Raw genomic sequence first — 22,285 nt, forward strand, 5'->3', positions numbered from 1 at the left:
CTTTCTGCGATATTTACTAGCCATCAGTATACATAACAAAGACATATACTTTGGAACTTTTTTTGGTATCTATTCTGTGTTTTAATACCCCGATTACACAAGTATTTTGTTAAAGTGATGGAACACCTATTTTCATTAGTTGATATAAAATTAACGTTAGCCACTATCCATCAAGGAATTGTACTTTGTTATTTTATTTAGAGTGTTCCATATAATACATCAAAGTTACTCGAGATGTGATTGAGCTTTTGCTGTGGTCCTGAGGTGCAAGGGCAGAGCGTGGAGAGGGCTTGATTAGGATGCTGTGGTGAGCGTGGGATTGGGCGCACTTTCATCACCCGAAGATCGACGAAAGTGGACTTCAGCTGTCTCCACAACAGAACTCTAAGTATAAAACGGGGATTTATGGGTGAGAATTCACTAGTTTTCGCATTCAATTTTTGTCCCAGTGTACTCGGTTTTTTTTCGACTAAATAGACAAACGCGTAGTTAAAATGAGCATTAGCATTCGCTTATGCTATTACTGTGCGTTGCCAATGCGACACTCGATCTCCGCCTTTCACTCAAGAGGTCACTAACAACTATTACACCAGTTAATCCATATGGATTGAGCTGATAGGTTAGCATACTTGGATTTATTACTACCCTAAATGATGCTTCTCTAGGGGGTTCGTTGTTAAGCCGAAGGAGTGAGCGTTTTGCATAGGTAGGTGCGGAGGTGTGGGTAATTGCAATGCGCAAGGATAGTAGGTGGTACTGCTAATTACCTGAAGAGCGCGATCTTTTGTTTCGATGGGTAGAAAAAGGGCTATGCTTGCACAAATTAGACAAACACCGCTATAGAGTGAAAGACCAAGAAGAGCTGACACGTCGGGCATGATGACCTCGGCCACGTACGGTGTCGACATCGCTCCTAGACGAGCGAACGAACTGCAAACACCCTGACCCAGGGATCTAATTGTTGTTGGATATACCTAGAAGGGGGGGAAAATCCTTTCAGTCGTCAGGTCTATCTTGACCAGCCGACCGTTTCCAAGGATCGGCAGTTATCCTTTTAGCAAAGTGGTAATCAAACATCCCTCCCATGATTAATGCACTGCAAAATACATGCTTCGGTGGAGAAGGGTGGGTGTTACACAAGGGAATGTGTGATTGCTTTTCCACTTTCTTGGCACTTTATTTTTCAGCTCTGGTTCAGCACACACTCAACTCCCGAGGGTACTTTCGGCATGCCTACGGTACAACTGCGACAAATTGTGCGTACTTAAGTATCTCGGTAATGGTCCTGTCAAAAACATCGGAATTTGATTACGCGGGCACTTAAGCCCTCGCAGATTGTGCCTTTGCTCGTCGGCGGGTTGTGCTGCTCGGCCCATGACAGTAGCCCCTCAGCTCTTCTGTATGCTAGCAATATATTTTTCACCATACCACTGTGACTTTACACAACTGCGTGGAAGGCTCGGTGCGCTATAACAGCGTTTTTAGATCTAAAGAAAACATATGCACATAGACAGTGGTGGCGTTGTATCGAAACCAATATTGGAATTCACTTTTCAATGTGTGCAAACCTTTTGTCAAGTTACCAAATCTGGGGTGAAAATTTCGAAAATCCGGCCCTAGGTTCTTGCAATTTATATAGATTTGAAGAAATTACGGTAGGTACAGCTATTTACGGAGACCTGGGTTTAAATCGGTCCGTGAAAACATTCTTTAAGACCTGTTAAAAAGCAGTGAATAGGGAACCCAAAAACGTTACAAATTCATCACTTATTTTTACCTCTATGGATGCAAAAAGCGTTTTAATGAAAATATTATGGTTCACTGCACATAGGTGCGGAGAATTCATGCCTTCCAATATGAGGCTGCACTCACTTCGCTTGTGTAGAGGTAGACAATGCTAAACATGCCGGAGGAGAGTGCTCGCGCGACGAACAGAATGGCGATGGCAGCCGCCTTCGGCATGCAAATGTACAATATCACGAATAAGAGGGCAGAGAGAGTCGAGATAAGGGTGAGTGATATACGTCGACCCATCAAGTCATTCGTGATAATGGTCAGCGGAATAACTGCCAAAAATAAGAGTACCTAAGCTAAGTAAAGCCCTACCTCTATTCATCAACAGCCTCTCAATGTCTAAATTTGCGCGCATTTTGATTCGCTTGGGTAAATTCTTAGAAAGATAAGGTATTAAGTCAAACATTCTATGCGCAAAACCGAGTTGATGATTTGCCCTTTTCAGAAAAAGACATTCTTTGTGGTGGTAAGCTATGACTACTATTATTAATACTAGTAGTGCAAAAAGACTTCGCAATTTGAAATGGTATGTGCGTTAGCGATCGTAAATATTATATAAAAACAATATTATACCAAAAGAAATGGGTCAAGCCTTGTTTGTAGACATTTAAAGGAGGGCTGTAAGTCTGAAGTCCGCTAGAGTTAAAGGTTGTTCCCTAAATGACTTAGAGCATTAAAACTACTTTTTAAATCTAAATTACAGGACTGCCTAACGGCCCTGCGCCAATCATGCGAATCTACTTCTAGATTGAATTACTCATCGGCGTGGGACCACTTTATACCCCAATTTTAACAATGCAATTAACAAAGAAATCGGAATTAGTTTTGAACCAAGAGATTAATCTATTGGAATTACTTATTTGCATTTGCTGATTTTTTTGTCTAAGCCCAAATTATCAAAAGAATCCATTTGTAAAAGACCCAACTGCATACCTGTGAATTCACCCAAGGAAGAAGCCAGCATGGATAAGTAGTCATCATCGGTGAAAGCTATGCAGCATGACTGATCAACTACTGCAGTCTTATTGACACCAAAGCCATTGTAATCTGGGTGTGACACCAAATCTAACAGAAGAGAACAAAAAAGTTGCCCATCTGTTAGCAGAGGTAGTATCTGTGCGAAATTCGCTCTCTATCCTACCGGTCACAACGCACTGACTCTCGTTCCCATTTTCGTCAAGCATACATGGCTGTAGATGGCCCTCTCCTTACCTATGTCTTACCAGCACCATTAAGGGTGATTCAGTTAAGCACTACTAAAATTCTATGTTTGAAATACATAAAAAAACTATTTCACATATGAGTTTGTGATGAATATAATTAAGAAGTAACTTCATTAACAGTTATTTCGACGATCAACATTTAACACATACATGCTGCCGTAAAACTTTGGTTAATTGTACAGCACTTCGTTTCGGTCTCGTGGATGATTAAGAGGCTGATTTTGTACTTTCGCGGGGTGGTATGACCCTTGGGCCATGCCAGTAACACACCGGCCCTTCTGTATGCCAGCAATACATATCTCGCCCAAGTATTATGTCTCCTTTTGACTTCAGGGTAGACTCGGGGGGGGGTTACACTGTCTTGTCAAATGCATATAGCATCCTTTAAAATTTCAAAACTCTAGAGGTCAATTCGTTGAGTTCCTTTTTTTCAAAATACAAATGAGCAGCTTGCTGCAAATATATGTTATTAATTACGGGGAAAGCAATTTATCCCGTGACACGTTTGAAATGAAATATTCGATCATCAAAGCGACTCCACTTGAGTAAACATTTCGATTATAAGAGCTGAGCGCTTTTTCAAGCCATAATTTACCAAACAAAAAGGAGGAATAGCTTTACCGCGTGCATGACAATGAAAGAAGAAATTGTATCCCACCACTAGATGCCCATGGCAATCAATTTGTCATTAATGTGGCAAATGAATATAGACCATGTTACCTTTGTAACAAGTCCCTCGCACAGTGAAGAGAGTTGAACTGATGAGAATGATGCCGTAGTAGCAAAAGGCCGCTCCAAACCACAAAATTGGTTGCATCACAGATAATAGCTGATAGCCCGGAGCCCATAGATGTGACAACTTTCCCAGTTCAATCTCCTCACATGGGAAGTGCGAAAGGGTGAATAGTAAAAATCGTGCACAAACAAACAAAAGGCAAAATAGTTGTGTGAATGCATAATGTCACAGCAACCCATGTTAGTTAAGTCGAGTTTAATGTGTTTTAAATGACAAATTATCTACAAATAACATCTTTATCCACTGTTCACCGTTTGGAGAAAAACGTGGCTAAAACAAACAGTTCAAAGTTCGCAGCATCAACGTATCTCGCCGCGCATAAGGACGCACCGTGCGCTGGGAAGATCGTTTTCGCAAATAAAATAGCGCGAGTAAAAGGAAACCGGCTACGATTTTGTAGTTTCGCGTTCAATGTTACTGCAGAGTAAATAAGGATTGAAACAATTACCAACTTTTCAAGATGAATAAGGTCCTTTGCGTGGAATACTACGTGTGATATTTCATGTTCATGTTTCGAAAAAAAAAAACGTAAACCTTTGATTTCACCGTTAATTGGGTCTAATTTTCGTGGCCATATATCTGTAAAGATCTCTGTGAGGGAATTCGTTACACATTTGATATTAAAATAGTTAAAACGCTTTTTTGTAGATTTACCGATTTAGTTTTAAGTGGCATACATTGATACGCTCCTTAAAAGGAGGAAATGTAGAAGGCATCGGAGAGTGAATGGAAAGAACCATTTCCTTGTGGTAAACAGATGTGTGATTTTGGTGAGTACTTGCACATGGTAGGATTTTGAACCATCTCTTTAATGCGAACGGACGAAAATGTCTAATCTTAAACATTGTTCCATAACTAAAATATTGAGATTTTTAGTTAAAATGAAAAGAATAATACTTTGAATGAAGTTGAATAAGTATGCAAGATCGCAAAAGTGCAAAACGTGACAAAAAATAATTAAATATTCACCAGCTGAAACAAAGAAGCTTGAGTGGATAAAATCGGCTATGGCTTCAAAAAATCGCAATATGGCTAAGCAAATGGTGAGAGAGGGAGCGAAGAGGCATTAACAAGGAAGAGAGACGGTGAACTCACAGTGGCCAGAGGTGCCGAGTGGACGAGTTCGCCCTCCAAAGGAATACACCGATTCAATAAAGCCATTTTCTTTATTACTTCCGCCGCTTCCTCCTTTCTGTTTGCGGTCATGAGATAGTGCACCGACTCTGGTAAGCACTAAGGTTCACGATAAGAAACCTGGATTAAGGTGTCCTAGATAGCTAAACATGCAATTTTCACGTTGACGACCGCCATACACTTCAGCAGACAAACGCGTGCTCATTTTTTTGCAGTTCTCAAATTTCATCTTAGGTAAAAAGTTGCTTATACAGGTGCAAAAGGTAGTAATGTGGTTCGTAAACCCCAAAAAGCTGCCAAAATATAAATGGGAAATTACCGGAGTTAAGAAACAGAACATGACAATAGGTACTGCTGAGAAGAAGACCAACCAACGCCAGCCTAATTTGGGCAGAACAACAAAGGCCAGACCGATTTCCATGGTGCTGCCGATTGCCCAAAATATCTGTAAAATATGCATATATGTGTTGATAAGACCAACAATACGCGAGTAAATCTTATTTTGTTCAGGATCTTAGCTTACTGAAATTCCTATTAAAACTTTGGCTCGATATTTGACTGGAAGAAATTCAGACATCAAAGTGTATCTAAAAAGGACGTTTGGTTAAAACGTGATTGTAGGGAAATTGCAAAAACATGAGCATATTTCATAAATGCAGTGCTATTTTGTATCAAGTCATCAAACAGCTGTTAGAAAGAGATGTCAACACATGATTGTAGCACCTAAGACACGGCAGCATCAATGAGAGCAAGGATGTACTTAGAACCTATAGTTCTGAACAAGGTGTAGTGCGCTTTAGCAGCAAATACAAAAAATATGATCACGCATGTCTTCAGACTTCAGGCTAAAAAGACCAGATGTATTCTACTCGCCGCTTCGTGATGCACGGTGCATAAAATTGCCTGCCAAAACGGTAACCTGAATCCGCCAGAATAGCGTGCCCATGGACAGAAAGAAGAGCAATTTGCATAACTTTAATGAAATATTTTGGAGAGTCGAAGAACCACTAATTTTCCTCAACTTACGCGCTACCCTCTCCACCAATACCGAATCCGACCAGCCCACGAAGAATGATCAGCCAGATGAAGTTTGGGCTCACAGCGGTGGCAAGACCTGTGTATGAAACCCACGAAAGCACGAGGACAAAACACTAAAGTCAAAGCAAATTAGACTAGAAAGAGGAAAAGAGGGTTCACAAAGGTGATTTGGTTAGTTTTTATTCCGAATTTCTCCTCTCAAGCATAAAGCCTACCTCATATATCCAATTGCATATTAATGCCAATATCTCCCTAATATTTTGGCGGCATGAATCGATCACACAGGATCTGGCACGAGACGCCCGACTCATTGAAGTTAACATCTGTGGTCACTTTTCCTTTGCTATTTATACCTTAGCTTCAGTGTTCATAAAACACGGCAATCGACTCAAAGTTGGGCTTTACCTTGCCGTGCATGCTTAAGCGGTTATTTGAACCCAAATGGAGCGTTATTTGGCACTTTATTAATAGATTATCACGTAGTTCTGCCTCACTTAATTATAAGCACGATACCTACAAGGAGGATTAAGAAGTTGGTACATTTACACAAGCCCCTATCTGTGTTACTTCTCACCAGCAATTTAAAAAGCAAATAAAAGTGAGTGTATTATCCTGTTTGTCAGAATTATTAAATGGAGTTCGGAAAACGAAAACAATTGCACGATCAACAGCTGTCCTTTTTGGCGATTTTCCCGGAACATTCAACTATGAAATACTGAATAAGATTTGTACTGATGATAAGATTGAGACGGTAAATTTATGGCTTGAGTCCTGACATTTCTATGAAGACGCTGACTAGATACAATAAGCCATAGCAGTGAATGAAAATGCCTACCCCAGTTCTGTCATCGCAATCCAAAGACCAAAGACAGAAATAGGGTTCAAATGCGTTATAGAGGAATATACAATGGCCGAGTCCATTAGTACTATTGTTGGATGTAAAACATTTTTACAAAAGTAATAAGTTTCCCACAATTTTTTGTTTATGTAAATATAAGTTAACGGTAGGTAGTTTTTTACTCCAATGAAGCTCAGGAATTACTTGTGTAACCTCTTTATAACATTAATTATTAAAAATCATAGCGCAAGGCACTTTAAGCATCGCAACTCTCATTTCTATATTTACAAAAAAGTGCTTCAAATAAAGAATTTAGACTATTGAAGGTCAAAAGTATGAGACTCACCCTCTTCCGTCCAAACCTGTCTGAGAACAAACCCCAAATTGGCGCACCGAAAAAGAAGCCAATAAAAACCACCTGTAATATACCAATTGTTTTATTGCGATTACAATCTCAGGCAGTATGTCCTACGCAACGCAGTAGAGATCATAGGCTGAATCTAAATGTTACAAAACTAAACCTGAGCGTATGCTACGTATTGTTATGCACAGTTAAACTGTGCCAGAGCCACTCTTACATTATATAGTAGAAAACTTTTCCGTATGCTTCAATTAACGCCGTATAATATTACTTTATATAAGATCATTTTTTACAACTGATGCACACCGTCTTGCAAAAGATATTAAAATTGAAATTGATTATTATGATAAGTTAATCGAAATTCGCTGCAGTATTGTAAGTAACGCTAAGCCAAATAAGGTGGCATTTGTTGGTGATGCTCAATAAATGAAACTCAGCATGCATATGACATACAGGGATAATACAGACAGAACAAGCATGTTTAAGAAATAACGTACAGTGGTGATGAGTGCCACCTGAGAGGAATTGAGTTGCCAAGCGCATCGAAGCACAGGCCCTAATACGGAAAGGAGCAACATTTCCATGGCATTTGCAGCCTATAATAAAGAAAATGTCAAATGGATTCATAAAAGTGCAAGATTTAGGTAGAAAGAGAATATCTTTCTTTGCCATGCATGTGTAATCCAAGTTAATCCTAATGAACCAAGAAATAAAGTGGCCTTTTTCTTTTACTTTCACAGAAATACCTCTCAAATAATGGGAAAAACACTTATTTGATCACATTTTAAGTTCATTTGGTTATATGATAGGCATCAAACTGATTACAGAGAAGCCAAACAAATGTATTTGAAGCTAATCCTTGCCTGAACCTCTGCTTAGTAAAAAGCAAAATATTGCTTATTCTTTTGTAGCTCATGAAATGCAGTGCAACTAGTGGGTAAGCATTAATTAGTAAAACAATTAAGTAGCCATTTAACATGACAATTCGAGTCAATGGGTTCTACAAAAGGTAAGTAAAGAGTAAAAAATCAAAAAATTTTTGTCAGATGCCATTGTATCTAAAGTTATGAAGCAGATTTTACGTAATGAGAGAAATAGATAAGAATATAAGTAATTATGAGGCACGCATTGGCAAGTAAGTTATCAGGTCGATAAAATAAATAAATAAAATCAAATCCTAAATTCTAAAATGCGCAAAATTTCAAAAAACAGTTGTTTATTACACAAAAAAGTCGTTTTTTTGAGAAATACGTCTTGTACACGAACCTTACAATATAAAGATGTAAGAAATTAAAAGCAATATTTTGAGCAAATTGCTTTTGATCTCGCAAGGAAAACGTCAACAATCTTAATATTACGTAAAATTTTTTTGCGAAATTTTTAAGGCTCAGAATTATACTAACAAATTGCACAACCCTAAAAGTAGAACGGCAATGAAACATCAATTACGGAAACCAAAAGTAACACCTTGCATTATATGCTTATCACACATTCCAAAAGAAACTTTAAACAAACTTGCAAAATCCCACAGATAATGACTACTCTGAATTGAAACCATCCTAATCCATACGCCTCCACGGCCTCTTCGATGGTATATGTTTTTGTTGGCAAAGTGCCTCCCAACTGACCCCTGTCATCTAAGATATCATTCATAGCATAATACCGACGTAATGCTATTACCTTTATCTAAAATATCAACATCATTTAAATTTTCGTGCATGATGACTGGGTGAAAATTTCATGTGCAGCCTCACCCAAAGATTTTGGTTGTCTTAAACCTTGAGATATGGATAGCAGCGCTATTTATACATTTACAAATGTAGAACAGATAAACACCAAAAATGCGTTATTTCACGCAAGTTTTTTCGCAAATAAAAAAAGCTTTTCTAAATTTAGGTTAGCTTTTGCATGTGAAATCAGGAATGCAAATGTTTAAAAGTACTTGCTCAGACACATCTAAAAGTAATTACATCTACTACAAGTTGTTCAACCAGTTTCTTCAAAATTAGCATAATTTTAAAAGTATGCATAATTGATACTAAGGGGAAGAATAAATCCACTTTTTTGGCACTGTTAGACTCTTCAATATTAAAAAATCAACGGACTTGCTTTGCTTCAGCAAATTTTCAAGTGTGCAACCAACAATATTAATATTCTATTTTTGTTTTTAATTTTTTCATCGGGCCTCATCAAAAGCGGTCTGTTCAGTGTTCGTTGGTACTGCTTTTCTCGTCAACAGTATTATTGTTAGATCTATTGGCCATTCTCACCTGAATGTCTTCTTTGTACCTGTGAATTTATTCTCGCCTCTCTAAATGCACAGCATTTATTAGTAGGAAGTAATGTTCTCCCTTTTCAATAACTTTATTACCATTTAGAGATTGTTTCCGTTCATTTTTGTGTTTTACTTGGTGGCTATTTTTATGCCTTTGGGTTTTGAAGGGACATAAACATAAATAATTATAGCTTTTTTTATCATTTGTGTAGAATGCTCTATGGCTTTATCTCGGTGTTTAGATTTGTCAAAGACTAGAGACTACGTTCATGTCAATGAGGAAGTAATATTTTTTACGGAGATAGACAAGTCGCTTCATATATTCGCATACTTTCCCAGCAAAGGATATGGATACAGTGGATCATTTCCACCCCTATCCCTTAGAGAGCTGGCCAGCAAATTCAACTTTCCTAACATGAATTTGCTCCTTACGTGGGCAAGGGATCGAATCTCTGAAAAAAAATTTACCTTCCAGGATGTTGATTCGGAAAGAGTCAATTTCATAATAGAGTCAGCTTCGCCGGTTCAATTAATATTTCAACTTTCCCGATCTCAAAGTGAAGGTAATTTGATCTTATCGATTGCGAAAGCACTGCTTTGCAAACAAGCCCACGTTGAGGAGTTGGAAAAGTCAAATGCCGAACTACTTAATCGTTTGAAGTGCGTGAGGTTCTTGTATTGCTTGTTTTCTCATTTTTTTTTTTGAGTGGATGGATTCCTTTGTAGAACCTCTTCATTACACTGCCAAATTACCGAAGGATTTTGCGCAAATCTTTCTAGACTGTTTTGATCGCTTCTAATTTACGGAAAATTTTGTGGCTAAATTGTGAAATGTAGCTTGGAAAGTGATTTTTCTTCCCACGGAGATTTTGTAAACATTTGCATGCAGTCCAAATACTGTTTCTTTTACCCTAGTGTTTTGTGTATGCTAGCCCCTTTAACCATCTTTACAATTCACAGTTGCTATGCTTAAAGCTTCCGTGCTTTTTGTTTTTTGTAAAAGTAACCTTAATTACATTGGGAATCGTATAGTTGTCAGGCTCATATCAAATACCCTTTGTCAACCCTTCGCCGAGTTTATTGGATTGCTTTTCATTAAAATTTAGTGATTATCTTTTTTGTGTCGAGATGAATCCACAATAATTTTAACTTGTCGCGATCTTTCAGCATTTGGTATGTTATCATAACTTACGGTTTTCTCATGTAACATTTCGTTTCTTCAATTAGCGTTCAGGACTCATTTCCCTCGCCCTCACACAAGCGCAAGACTTCCGGTATGAGTTTCACGAATCCGCACCTTAGAAAGCGAAAGCCGGCAACTGGACTCACTTTCATCTCCGACACCGGTGTTGATGAGACCTAATTTTCCTATTTTTACTTACATTTCTTAAGTAACCAGTGCTGTGGTAATGGCTGTGCAGTGGCGATATACTTTCTTCTTTCTTTCGATCCTTACGCAATATTATCGGGTCAATCTGTCGATGAAGCATGATGTTGGATGTAATGGGGAATCCATGTTTCGCTTTGCAGCATTAGTGGATAGCTAAGTTACGAGAAAGTTAATCCGCTAGGCGGTTTTATGCAGAATTTGTTTATTATTCCCCACGGTAACCCCGTCGCATTGTAACTGGCAGTTCTCTATCGCATGATCTGAGGCAGCAGTCACTACAATTTGTGTTGGCCAAGTGTTAGTTCATTTTTTGGCAGCTACGTGAGTATTGGTTGTAATGCCAGTCTCTGTAATAGTTGTTTGAGCAGTGGTAGCCGCCAAACTGAAGTCGTCCATTGCAATAATTTTGGTAAGGTTTGTGCAAGCTTTCGTGTTGTTTGTTCTGCATCTGGGGTGCCTTTGACATTGCTTGTGGTAAACACACATTGGGCGGTTCTTTAAATCGGGCCACGTTTTACTAAATTGTGGGTGTCTGCCAATTTAACCTGTCCATGAACCCAATGTACATCAGTTTACCACGAAATCTGTTGCATTCTTCTTAATGAAATCAAATCTGAACTTCGTCGGAATTGTTGAAATTAGTTTACCGGTAAAGAGTAGCGTCTTGGGTCATGGTGCATTTCTATTGTGAAAATCATTGCTTTGACACAAAAGGTGTTTACAAGTCCCATGTCAATGATGCTTTAAAATCATTACATGAATTTGAAAATATGGCAATGATTTTGTACTACCCCTTTGTTCTTACGACCACATTCAGTGTATTGTTTGGATGGGTTCCTATTTTTTTTCAAGGCCGAAGTTGATCATCCACCCTGCGCCGAGTAGCCGATTCATGATCCCATTTAATCGTTTCACCACGATGCATATTTAAAACAAAAATAACGTGCTTGGAACCTCTTAAAACACTAAGCCTAGGCGACACGTTGATTGGACACGGTGATCAGAAGTATCCTACGATTAATTTTGATCAAGATCAATTTACTATCGAACGTATCTACCCACTTTTTCTTTCACAAAGCTCTCTAAGGCTCCTAAATATTTTTAATTTCTGGGCTCTTTATGAACTGACCCACCAACTGTTATAACCTAAAGTTACTAATGTACGCGAGTCGCCTAGATTCTCCAGAGGTCGCCAGCTGGATAGTTAAGGGGTAGAGGCTTCACAGCAGTTGTCTTTAGTGACGGACGCGGGTGCGAAATCACGCAGGCTTTGCGTGCTCATACGAGCCTGGTGTCCGAACAGTGGGGACTGACGAAGGTCGGATCAAAATTGCTAGACCATCTAGCCACATGTGCTTGTAGTAATAAGTTGATCTTGACCTCAAAGTGAGCGCTAGCACATTTAATGTGTGCCTAAACTTGAGCACCTTCGATCCTGCGGGACTGGGCCAAAGACGTTTTCTAGGATGTTCTAGAACTTTAAACAAGAGTGTTTATCTGGGATCATAGACATCCTCAGAAGGTCTTGCCCTGCATTTCACCAAAATTCGCCAGGATTGGTAGATAAAAGAGTTCGTTAACTTGGCTCTAAAAGAGTACATAGGGCACCGCAAGAAATCAAGCACGGTCTTGTTTTTTCAACATCTCCTTTTGAATAGAGCTAATGTATGCAGTGATTTATTGTGTAGTTTAAGAAACGTTCCGAAACTGGCCATCGCTCAAGACCTTATCCCTTTGAAGCAAAATTTACGATTCCTTGGGTTCTCTCCCTTCGTAAATGAAATCAACAAAATATACTATTTTACTCGTCCTTATGCTTTTTAGCTATGGAAGAGGTCTGAATACTGACTCAACGTCTTAGCGGTTTTACAAACTAACAGGTTATATATGTAATGCAATAACTATATATATAACTAAGAGGTTATAAATGTAATTCTTTATTTGTTTGTTTAGCTCTCAGTTTTGAGAACCCATCACCTATAGGGCTCCTCCAATGTTCCTCTGAGGGGCGGCTGGCCTCTGGGCCATGTCAGCAGCTCTCAAGCCCTTTTTTAGTTCAAAAGTCCATATTCTGCCCCAACATTATGACCTTTTCGTTTTTAGAGAAGTTTCAAGGAGCTACATGCAGTTTGTCTTCATTTTTTCCCGAGTTTGAATTCCCAGTATCACAAATTCTACTTAACAGCTTTAATCCCAATGGTGCTTACTACGGTTCGCATTTCATAGCTCGCACTATCAATTCTCACTTTCACGTCTACATTCAAAATTCTCCACTCTTAAAAATTACATCACCTGTTTGGTGTTAAAATTAAAAACCTGCAGATACTATTGTGGGTCATGGAACTTTCCTTGAAGTGCTCATTATGTGTGACAAAAATACGCCATACTTTGCATAAATTGTTCTTTATGTATTTTTGATGGCGGAATTCATATTTACAAAATTACAAAATAGATTTATTGAAAATGGATATGTGCTTCGAACATGCTCCCATTTGGACTCATAGTAATACATTTCTAGAAAACCTGCGGTAGAAATTAAGCTTAGGTCTCTCAATATCTTCAGGAGAAGCCTCGCTGAAACTTGGCAGACAAGGCGTTGAAAGATGTCATTTTATAACAGGTAGTACTGGATCGTAAATGCATCCTCAGGAGGTCCACCGATCCGATTCAATAAGCTCTACATTTACTGCAAAAGTAGGCCCATATTTCATGGAATAATTTTTGGGAAGGGTTGAAAATCCCACACTACCGCGTAAATGTCAGACACATCTTAATAAAAATCACCGGTTACCGGACCGCTGTCATAAACAAATCTTCCTCTTCGGTTTCTCACCGCAAAATGCAGATTCTCCAAATCCAGGGGCCCTCAGTTCGAAGCAATTTTGTAAGCTTGCGGTTTGCAGGGAGTGCAATTATCAGTAGGAGAAAATCCTTTTTTTAATGAAAAGTAGTAATACATTTTGTTTCGGTTCTACCTGCTTCACTCAAAGGGAAGATAAAAAAGCATGCATATGAGGCTCAGGTTGAGGCGATATTTGAGGTTGGTGTTTCAAAACGATCTCTTGTTCACCTTACCCAATTGCTTTTTCCCCACAGTCGATTCATTTTCTCAGAGTGGTCTCTAATTTACGGCGCAATACTTTACCAATAGTCAGTTTTATTACTAAAAGATTTCCATGTTTTATCCACAACACACTCTTATTTACGCGACTACTAGACACGGGAGGGTGTCTGATTTGTAGAATGAAGATGGAAACATTGAGGTGCTTCCACATCAAACGTGTTTAACCAAACACAAAGCTGTTGTCTCGGCAATGCAGCAAAACAAATTTACAACCTGATTGCTTACGACTTTTTTTGCAATCAGCCACTATTTTGACTTTTGTACATTTTGACGACATTCAGTTAAACCACCGTAGCCTCTTGTAAATGGTTTAAGTAAATTTATATCACATAAAATTTAGCATAATAGTAAAGTGTGTGCCATGAAAGATTGCTTTAATTTGAAAGTTTCAAATTCATCGTAAAAAATTCTATGCTCTACACAGTTCCACATATCGTCCTGTAAGTTGCCTTTCCTGAAAAAGAAGAGAAAGACGGATGAAGAGATTAGCGCGAAGTTAATTACACTTCAAGCGTAGATTATATCACCCAGAGGTACGGTCGAGAATACCTTTCTACGCCCTCCACTGCATACTTACTAAATGTGCTATCTTTTGCTCCGGGTTGCGTCGCTTCAACGAGAAGATAATCATCCAGCCAGAAGGCAGGTAATATGCTGCAAAGAAAGTGGAGACGCCTCTGGATGGTAGGTTGCGTATTTCGTACGCGTTTGCCTCGTGTTTATAAGAGTTACAATACCGAAGAATAATGTGGGACTTGCATTTTTATAACTTTATAACAAAAAGTGCTCTCACACAGGATAATATGTCTTCCAATTTTAATCGCACGATAATGTTTGCCTGTGGAAAGGGGCATCCACGTCATTGTTTTGACCGTTGTAAAAAGTAATTATTTATTCAAATGATGGAATCTTTGGCGTTATCAATTTTGTACGTAGCTGGAAAGGCTAGTGCTTTACGGAATGGCATCAAAGTCAATGACTTATTCAGAAAATCAGAGTATAGAGAAATCGTATTAATAAATTTAGATGCATTCCCACATAATTTTCAACCTTTAGTGTGCCTCTGAGCATGGAAATAAGTGTGCGAATGCTCCCCACGTCAGCTGTGTCTCCAATTCAACTGATAGCATCTAATGTGGAGAGGCCAATATGGCTATGAATGTGGTGGCAAAAAAGGGAGAGTTTTCTAACAATTTGCGATGTAGCGGTTTCACTGCTAGTACATATGGCAATATATTATAACGTTCAATTTTTCAAAGTAGGACTCTTTTTGGATATTCGATTCAGGTAGATGTGAAAAGTAAATCAGCGCTTCGACACATGACCATCTACGTTTACTTCTCGACGGTTTACTGGCAATCCGCACTAAAAAATGGAACGTTTGCCTACCCCTAGAAAGCATTTAATGGCAAATAGCTAGCATAGTAACAGTTTTATTTGCAAAAATTAATGTGTGGTCGGTGTCTAATATTTATTTGTGCATTAAAGTTGATTGCAACAGCTTGGCCCAACTCACTTTCCACGTGCATAAAGTACTACTTAAATGTTGAATCGTGCCTTCAACGTCTACTTTACGGCTTCATGATGATATTGCATGGGAAAAGATTAGATTGAGAGCCCCTTCCCCCCTTTTACTCAAGATAATATCGGTCGTCCTAAACAATTTATATAGGTTATGGAATTTCCAATCCTTACGAAATTTTACCTACTATTTAATCCTGATTCAGTTTTATTTCCTCATTTTCAATAATTTCTACAAGTTTTTTGCGAAAGCACCCATTAAAATTTTCCATAAATTGCTTTGGTTGAGACGAACTTGAGTTGGAGTCCGGTGATCCGCCCAACTGCATGAATGCCTAAGTCTCTCAAACAGTTGAAAAGCCTCACCTTGCCATAATCCAAGACCAGATAAAAGTTAGCCAACCGGTAAGTTGATGAGGGGTTGGTCGCGTTACGCTAAGACATTGCGTGTAAAGTGTGGAGAACTGGTTGTTCAGCGGTGAGGTTAGCAGAATTGATTGAATTGCCACCGCAGTGACGGGATTGTGGTGGCACTGTCAAGGAGGCTCCGTGCACTTACATCGACGAACAAGCCGAAACTAAGAAGACAGTTCCCATTACTACTCCGGGCCTTCCGATTTTCGGCATTGTTTTCATCGTCAGCATGGCATTTAATAAAATAAATTTATGCTGAAGGGACTGCCGACTAAGTCCATTCATAAATTGCTATTTTATTGACTTTCAGTTGTCTTGGGTGGTCAACTTTTTCGAACGGCATCACTATATGTATCTTCGAGACATACTGACTTCCCCTCATTTTTACAAAACTGTGTATTTTTGTCAGTGTTCAACATTCTCATATACTATTATCTCTTATGCAAACGACTTCTCTTCAAAACTTATTTGTTTGACCTCTTACTGAGGTGCATTTGTCAAGTAACGTTCTAAATTTATCTACACTTACAGAGTACTTCCGTTACGCTATTGAAAGTAAGTCGCAGGACAGATAGATTTAATGAGAAGTTTACCCATTTATTCTCGACTTCACGGTTGATGGTTTATTTATAAAAATTGTGCCTAACATTGCCTACTTGCGCTAGCACAGAATGTCCACCTTCCTCTACTTCTACTAGCTTAATTCAACAGCGAATTGAAATTTTTAGTGGGTTGTGCTTTTAAAATTAGCTGAGGGACGGGAAAAGGACTAATCTGTAAAAAAGTGATACTGTCTTCTATCAAGCACTGTTGTTATAGCCGCACGAATGTAATTGTTGGCAGTGTTCGGTCGTTCAAATTCTGCACAATAATTACCGCAAGAAAGGGGCATGAGGCTTTCTCTCTACCAAAGTAATGAGAGTTGTAGCCTCAGTCGCCAGATGCTAATAATACAAAGTTACTTGGTTCCCGTGACAGGACTGTTCTAAGATTTGCCCTTGACTATTCGAAAAACCTCCTTTCCAAATAAACGGAGAATCGCAGGCGTGCGCCACCTGCCATGGTGAAGCCATAATAAAATCTTCCAAAATATACTGGGATTTGAAAGGATCTTTCATCAACTTCTTCATCCTAATTATTTGCCACTTCCTTTAAAGGGTATAGAAGGAACATAAATCGACTTGCCTTCCACAGTTTTGCATTGGATGTATTATGGCAGCTTTTTGTTGCCTCAACTGCGTTCTTGGGCCTTGGATAAATTTTCTAAATTTTTGCTTACATTCAATAAGCAGAAAGCTAGGAACATTTTACTTTAATTTTCGCTAATCGCGAACTGCATTCTAAGTTTACTTAAGTGGCTTAAAAAAAATTAGGTCTAATTGCTTGCATTCCAAAAGCCGATTTTTATAGCCAAATGCAAAAGAAAAGGCCTTCTTTTGGTTGGTGCCGTTTCAGCCTTACTTTCCCAACATCTACAGATATCAGATATAAACTAGGGACAATATGAATACGGACGCTTCCTTCAAAAAATGATTATTTCAAAACATTTGACTGATGAAGCGATTGTATATTTGCGACCGCTATGCTAAATTGTCATTACTTAAGCACGGTTTTCTGGATCAGAAGACTTTTTCGAATGTCGTACCACAGAAAATGAACCTATGACGGACTAAGTAGACCTGAATTGTGGTATGAAATGTGTGCAACTTCACCGAGAAACCTCAGGCTACACTTCTGAAACGCCGTTAGCACCAGCAGGTTGGAGTTGAATGAAGAGAACTAACATTTAAATGACTATGCCAATCGCTCTGCTGCACTGCCTACGTGGGAAGGGTTGTCGGTATTGAAGTAGAGTATTATTAGCCACAAGCAGCGTCAGCACATCAAAGATAGTTTGTTGTTAAATGACAAAACACTCACCTTCACCATGCCTAGTATTAGACTCTAGGGACTGCAAATTTGGGACCCAGTGATTCAGTGGTTACATCAAATGCAAACTGCAACACCTCATTCTGTGTGAGAATGTGTCTTTGAAATTAAACCTAGGTAGAGACTACGCGAAGGCCTGCACGCAGATCATTGAGGCGCATTACTGAGAAGACAGGCTTCCATCACTTACTGCAGTAGGTAGCAATGTCTGAATTATTCCGCTTCATCGTGATACTATTACTGAAGAGTTGAGTCCCCACCAATGGAAGCCCTTGTTTGCGCACGTTTTACTTTACATTTTCCCTTTCTTGAGCCACTTAGACTCCACAATTATTTGTTAAAGTCAAAGTCAGTTAGGAATGTTAAGTTCTTACAGCCAATGCAAATGAGTCTCCTTTGAATGAGGAGAAATGTTATCAAGGATAAAGCTGGTAACACTTACGCAATTTGATTGAAAAATAAATAATATAAAATGACAACTCGGGGAACCGCTAGTATATACCTGATTTCTCCTTCTTTTCCAAGAAAAAGTTCGTCAATTTAGAAAATGCAATGCAAATAAAAAGGGTGAGTTGAAGGACAGCGCTATTGAAGTGCTTTGTTCCTAAGCTAGAATTCAGAGAGAGAATGTTTCTCTCAATAACTTGTTGAAGCTCCAAGCCAAAATGAAGGAATATTCACCGAAATTTATCAGTTTTGCTAAAGAGAGAGAAAAAGGTTGATACACTTGCATAGTCAAATAAAAAAGGCATTTTTCGTGACGATTATGAGCAGGAAGTCTATGTCACTACCGAAGTATATGGTGCTATAAGCAGCATCGCTGAAACAAATGCATGACTAAACGGGTCCAGAATTATGACTTGGCAGAAAGCGTCCTACTTTTGAAGAATGTACTTTTCAAACCTCATGCAGTAGATGGGCTGACTTTAGTGATAGTCAATATGCGACAGCTCTTTCATCCTGTAACAAAAATCGACGAAATCGCCTCTATTGACTTGATATGCTAAAGTTTTAAAACTATCTGCAGCAATTTAAAGAAAGTTTACAGGAGTTTGCAGCTGAAGTGTTTCGTGCTTTAATTTTTTAGATAATTATTTTTTGTTCTGTTGAAGGTGAGAGGGGTAAAATTAGCCTATATTTTATTTTCGAACCTACTAATGTATCCCACGTATTACTAGTGTTATGGCCTATAAGTAAAGATAGGAGTTTTTGTAAAACATTTAATATGTCCTGATAAAATCACAGAATACAAACATTTACTGGTTGAAATACAGCAAAATAATGGCAAAATAGGGCATTATGTCAACATGACGCGCGATCAAACGAGGCATATCGGAAACACTTGCGTGGCGGCGACTCACAATCATCCGCGTTCGGGTCAATATACGTCTCACTTTTAGTCTCCTGCTCGCAGTTCCGTTGAGGCACTACCATTGTTTCATTTTCCACTTCACTTTTACATCCCACATTTTTGGCTCTTATGCATGCTTTCGGTTCCTTCAATTTCTGCAAGTTTCTGTAGCACGAATCGGTGAACCGGAAGATATGCTGGCCATGCTCACGTCCGGTCTTATCTTTTGATTGGCTTACCCAAGGGGAGTATTCCTCATCATAGACTTCTGATTCAGTGTAGGAGGCAGTTGCAGATACTCGATCTTCGATATTATGAAGGAAATTTCCAGTTGATGGGTTGGGATTCTGATGGCTTTCGTGACTAAACAGACGTGCGAATGACCGAAAATACTTCTCCACGTGTAGCATAACTGCTGATTGATGGGTCTCTAGAGGGTGAAATTGGTTCATTATTGCGTCTTCACCGTATGAATGCCTGGCAGGTTGATTTTTCATGCTTGTAACTTCTTTGATATGTGATATTTCTTTGCACTGAATGGAACTTGTGATCGGTCCAGTGTCATCATGACGACCTGGCGGTTGATGATTGTTCATTCCGATGACAGAATGAATAACATCACCGTGAAGGCGTCTCAATTCCTGTGCTTGGGCTGCTGCCTCCAAATCATCCCTTCGTTGATCGTCCGTATTCATCGTAAGGAACCGCAGTACAAGCAAGTTCATCACAGAACTCACCACCGTTAACCCAAACAGGATAAAAATTAGACTGAAAGCAACATAATCGGGCCGTTTGGCCAAGGAATCCTCTCTTTGAAGCGCTACAAAATCCCCAAAGCCAATGGTTGTAAGAGTGATGAAACAATAATAGACCGCATCTAGATAGTGCCACTTTTCGTACTGAGCAAACACTGCAGCACCAGCAGTCAGGACAATGGTAACAACGTTTGCACTGACAAAAATCAAATGGGTCTGAGAAACGGTTCGACTTTTGCAGTTTAGTAAACTGATTATACGTCGAAGTAGGCGCGTTATGAGGGTGTTTATTCTCTCCCCAATGCTCTGGAACATGACAAGGCACAGGGGGATGCCGGGTAGGGCGTAAACCATGCAGAATATCTTGCCTCCTACGGTTTTGGGAGTACAGTGCCCATAGCCTGAAGTAAAAATTTGAAACAGTTAAAAAGTTCCATACATTTAATTTATTTTTATTAGGATGAAACAGCCGAATCAGTTGCAACTCAGCTAATCTAATAAAAGGCATGTGATCCGTGATTTTATTAGAGCAGTATAACCTTTGGCCCAAAGAGTGAGCATGCATTGAAGCCACAGCGCTGAAAAAAATTCTGGTTAGCTTGGTCAGGACGCTTTATCGGTGAAGATATCCACATTTTCATAATGTAAAAAAGACCGAGCCAATGTTTCTTGCATTAAACACTCAATTTTAAAGTGGGTCAACCACTTTAAAATGCGTAATGGTGTCTCCCTAAAGCACATTTCTGCCCATTCAAATCAAACTTACCAGGCGGTAATGCTTAGGTTAAGTAAAACATTTGACTGAATAGGGTCACATTTAAGATGCAGGATTTTAGGCCAACTTGAAAGGCGCCTTTTACCGTTGTGTAGCTCATAGTCGTCTTTGTGAGTTTGGGATTAGTCATCATTTGTCTCGGTTCAATGTGCTTAGCCAGTAAACTAAGGCTTTTATGGCTAAAAATTACTGTATTGTTTTTTTCCCAAAGTGACTCAACAGTAATTACCATTAAGCAAAGTACAAAATGTCGTTAAAGAATATTTATCATTCTATTCAATATCAGATCTAGCAAAGTATTTACTTCCTCAATGCCGAAAAATGATTTTAGGTTCTGCTTTGCTGAACCTTTTCTTATAACATCAAATATTTATCAGTAGTCGAGTACAAGCTCGCGTACCTGCAGTTGTAATCAACAAGTCACGCGAATTGTAGTGGGGAGGTGTTGAAGCAAGAATGTCGCTTGAGTTCAGACATCGGAGTTGGCGGGGGGACCACTCACTTGCTCTCAATATCAATGCGGCAGCTTTGTCCCGGTTTTTTGCATGCATTTTAGAGACACGTTATTCATTAATTTAGGTAGCAAACACTAATTTACAGATTGAGTGTAGTGATTAGTGCTGCACTATGCTGAAGTGTTTAGGAGTGATAACAGCGCAAGTCAACATCTATCTATCCGAAAGGATTTGCGAGTTCGAAATAGCACATACCAACTCTTAAAATAGCAAATCTCACGGTTTTATTGGTTGGGTTTAAGATGGCAACACGCGGTCGCTAGTGTTGAACTAATAGTTCATAAAATTGGTCATTAACAGATTCAGGCAACCAAGGTAAAGTTGGGATTAACACATCACTCCGTAATGACGATTTATTACATTTAGCTGGATCATGCCGAATTGGATGCTATGCAGCATGCCCTCACTTCCGAAATGGACTTGCTTACATTTACTCCCCTAAAAAGTATTGGTCAGGCACTTTTGGTTTTAGACACCTTATGATTGATTTTTGTGCGCAATCAAATCAAACTTATCAGTGAAGGGCTGAAGTTAGGATCTCACAAAACCTCCTCTAGGTCGGAACTTTCATTTATGACTAAAAAAAATTTGTTTTTTGTGATTCTGTCAACCAAATAAGCACCAGCAAAAAACTGACCGTCGTCGGGCGCACTCGTCCATCGCACCTACACAGATAAATGGCATCTCAATTCATCCAACCCGAAATTTTGATCCCTAATTTTGAGACCTTACCGTGCGATATGATATTGCAGAACTAAAACTTGGAAAAGGTTTGCAAATTACCCACTTCCTCTATTTTGTTGTTGCGTGTTTGGCCTTGAAAGGAGTCGACTACCAGTTTTACGTCCCCATTCTGTCGATAACTGGAGCTATTGAGGTCACGTGGATTTTTCTTCCCTATTTACTACTTATCCAGTATGTTGTACTGCAGCACCATAAAAATATTTATCTATGAATTATTTCTCCCATGAAATGGCGTTGCAAAGTTGATAATGGGTACCATTAATCCCTAACTAGCTAAAATAATTAATCTTCTCTGCTATTCATGTTTC

General features: G+C 39.0%; 4 protein-coding genes across 4 annotated transcripts in view; 1 reads left to right on the forward strand and 3 right to left on the reverse strand. All coding sequences in view use genetic code 11, as the record gives it.

Annotated features, from left to right (window-relative positions):
• Positions 1–294: 294 nt before the first annotated feature.
• EGR_02401 (Putative transporter SVOPL) lies at positions 295–2,978 on the reverse strand (the record flags this gene model as incomplete). The annotated part of the gene is made up of 5 exons (XM_024491650.1): positions 295–384; positions 768–974; positions 1,873–2,066; positions 2,728–2,859; positions 2,936–2,978. 5 exons carry the CDS (start codon positions 2,976–2,978, stop codon positions 295–297), a joined length of 666 nt encoding a protein of 221 aa, XP_024353801.1.
• Positions 2,979–4,060: 1,082 nt separating this feature from the next.
• EGR_02402 (Synaptic vesicle 2-related protein) lies at positions 4,061–8,626 on the reverse strand (the record flags this gene model as incomplete). Its single annotated transcript, XM_024491651.1, has 9 exons — positions 4,061–4,230; positions 4,909–5,046; positions 5,068–5,176; positions 5,267–5,392; positions 5,471–5,534; positions 5,974–6,098; positions 7,170–7,241; positions 7,682–7,780; positions 8,543–8,626. The coding sequence occupies 9 exons, from the start codon at positions 8,624–8,626 to the stop codon at positions 4,061–4,063; spliced, it is 987 nt and encodes a 328-aa protein (XP_024353802.1).
• A 1,053-nt stretch (positions 8,627–9,679) lies between these two features.
• EGR_02403 (hypothetical protein) lies at positions 9,680–10,822 on the forward strand (the record flags this gene model as incomplete). The annotated part of the gene is made up of 2 exons (XM_024491652.1): positions 9,680–10,119; positions 10,687–10,822. The coding sequence occupies 2 exons, from the start codon at positions 9,680–9,682 to the stop codon at positions 10,820–10,822; spliced, it is 576 nt and encodes a 191-aa protein (XP_024353803.1).
• An 8,317-nt stretch (positions 10,823–19,139) lies between these two features.
• Positions 19,140–22,285, reverse strand: part of EGR_02404 (Potassium channel subfamily K member 9) — a gene marked incomplete at both ends in the record, with an annotated part of 4,483 nt that continues 1,337 nt past the window's right edge. Inside the window, one exon of the mRNA XM_024491653.1 lies at positions 19,140–20,344. Within this exon, the coding sequence (XP_024353804.1) occupies positions 19,140–20,344 (1,205 nt within the window). The remainder of the gene's footprint in view (positions 20,345–22,285) is intronic.

Source organism: Echinococcus granulosus (genome assembly GCF_000524195.1).
Source record: "Echinococcus granulosus chromosome Unknown EG_S00011, whole genome shotgun sequence".
NCBI classification, from domain to species: Eukaryota; Metazoa; Platyhelminthes; class Cestoda; order Cyclophyllidea; family Taeniidae; genus Echinococcus; species Echinococcus granulosus.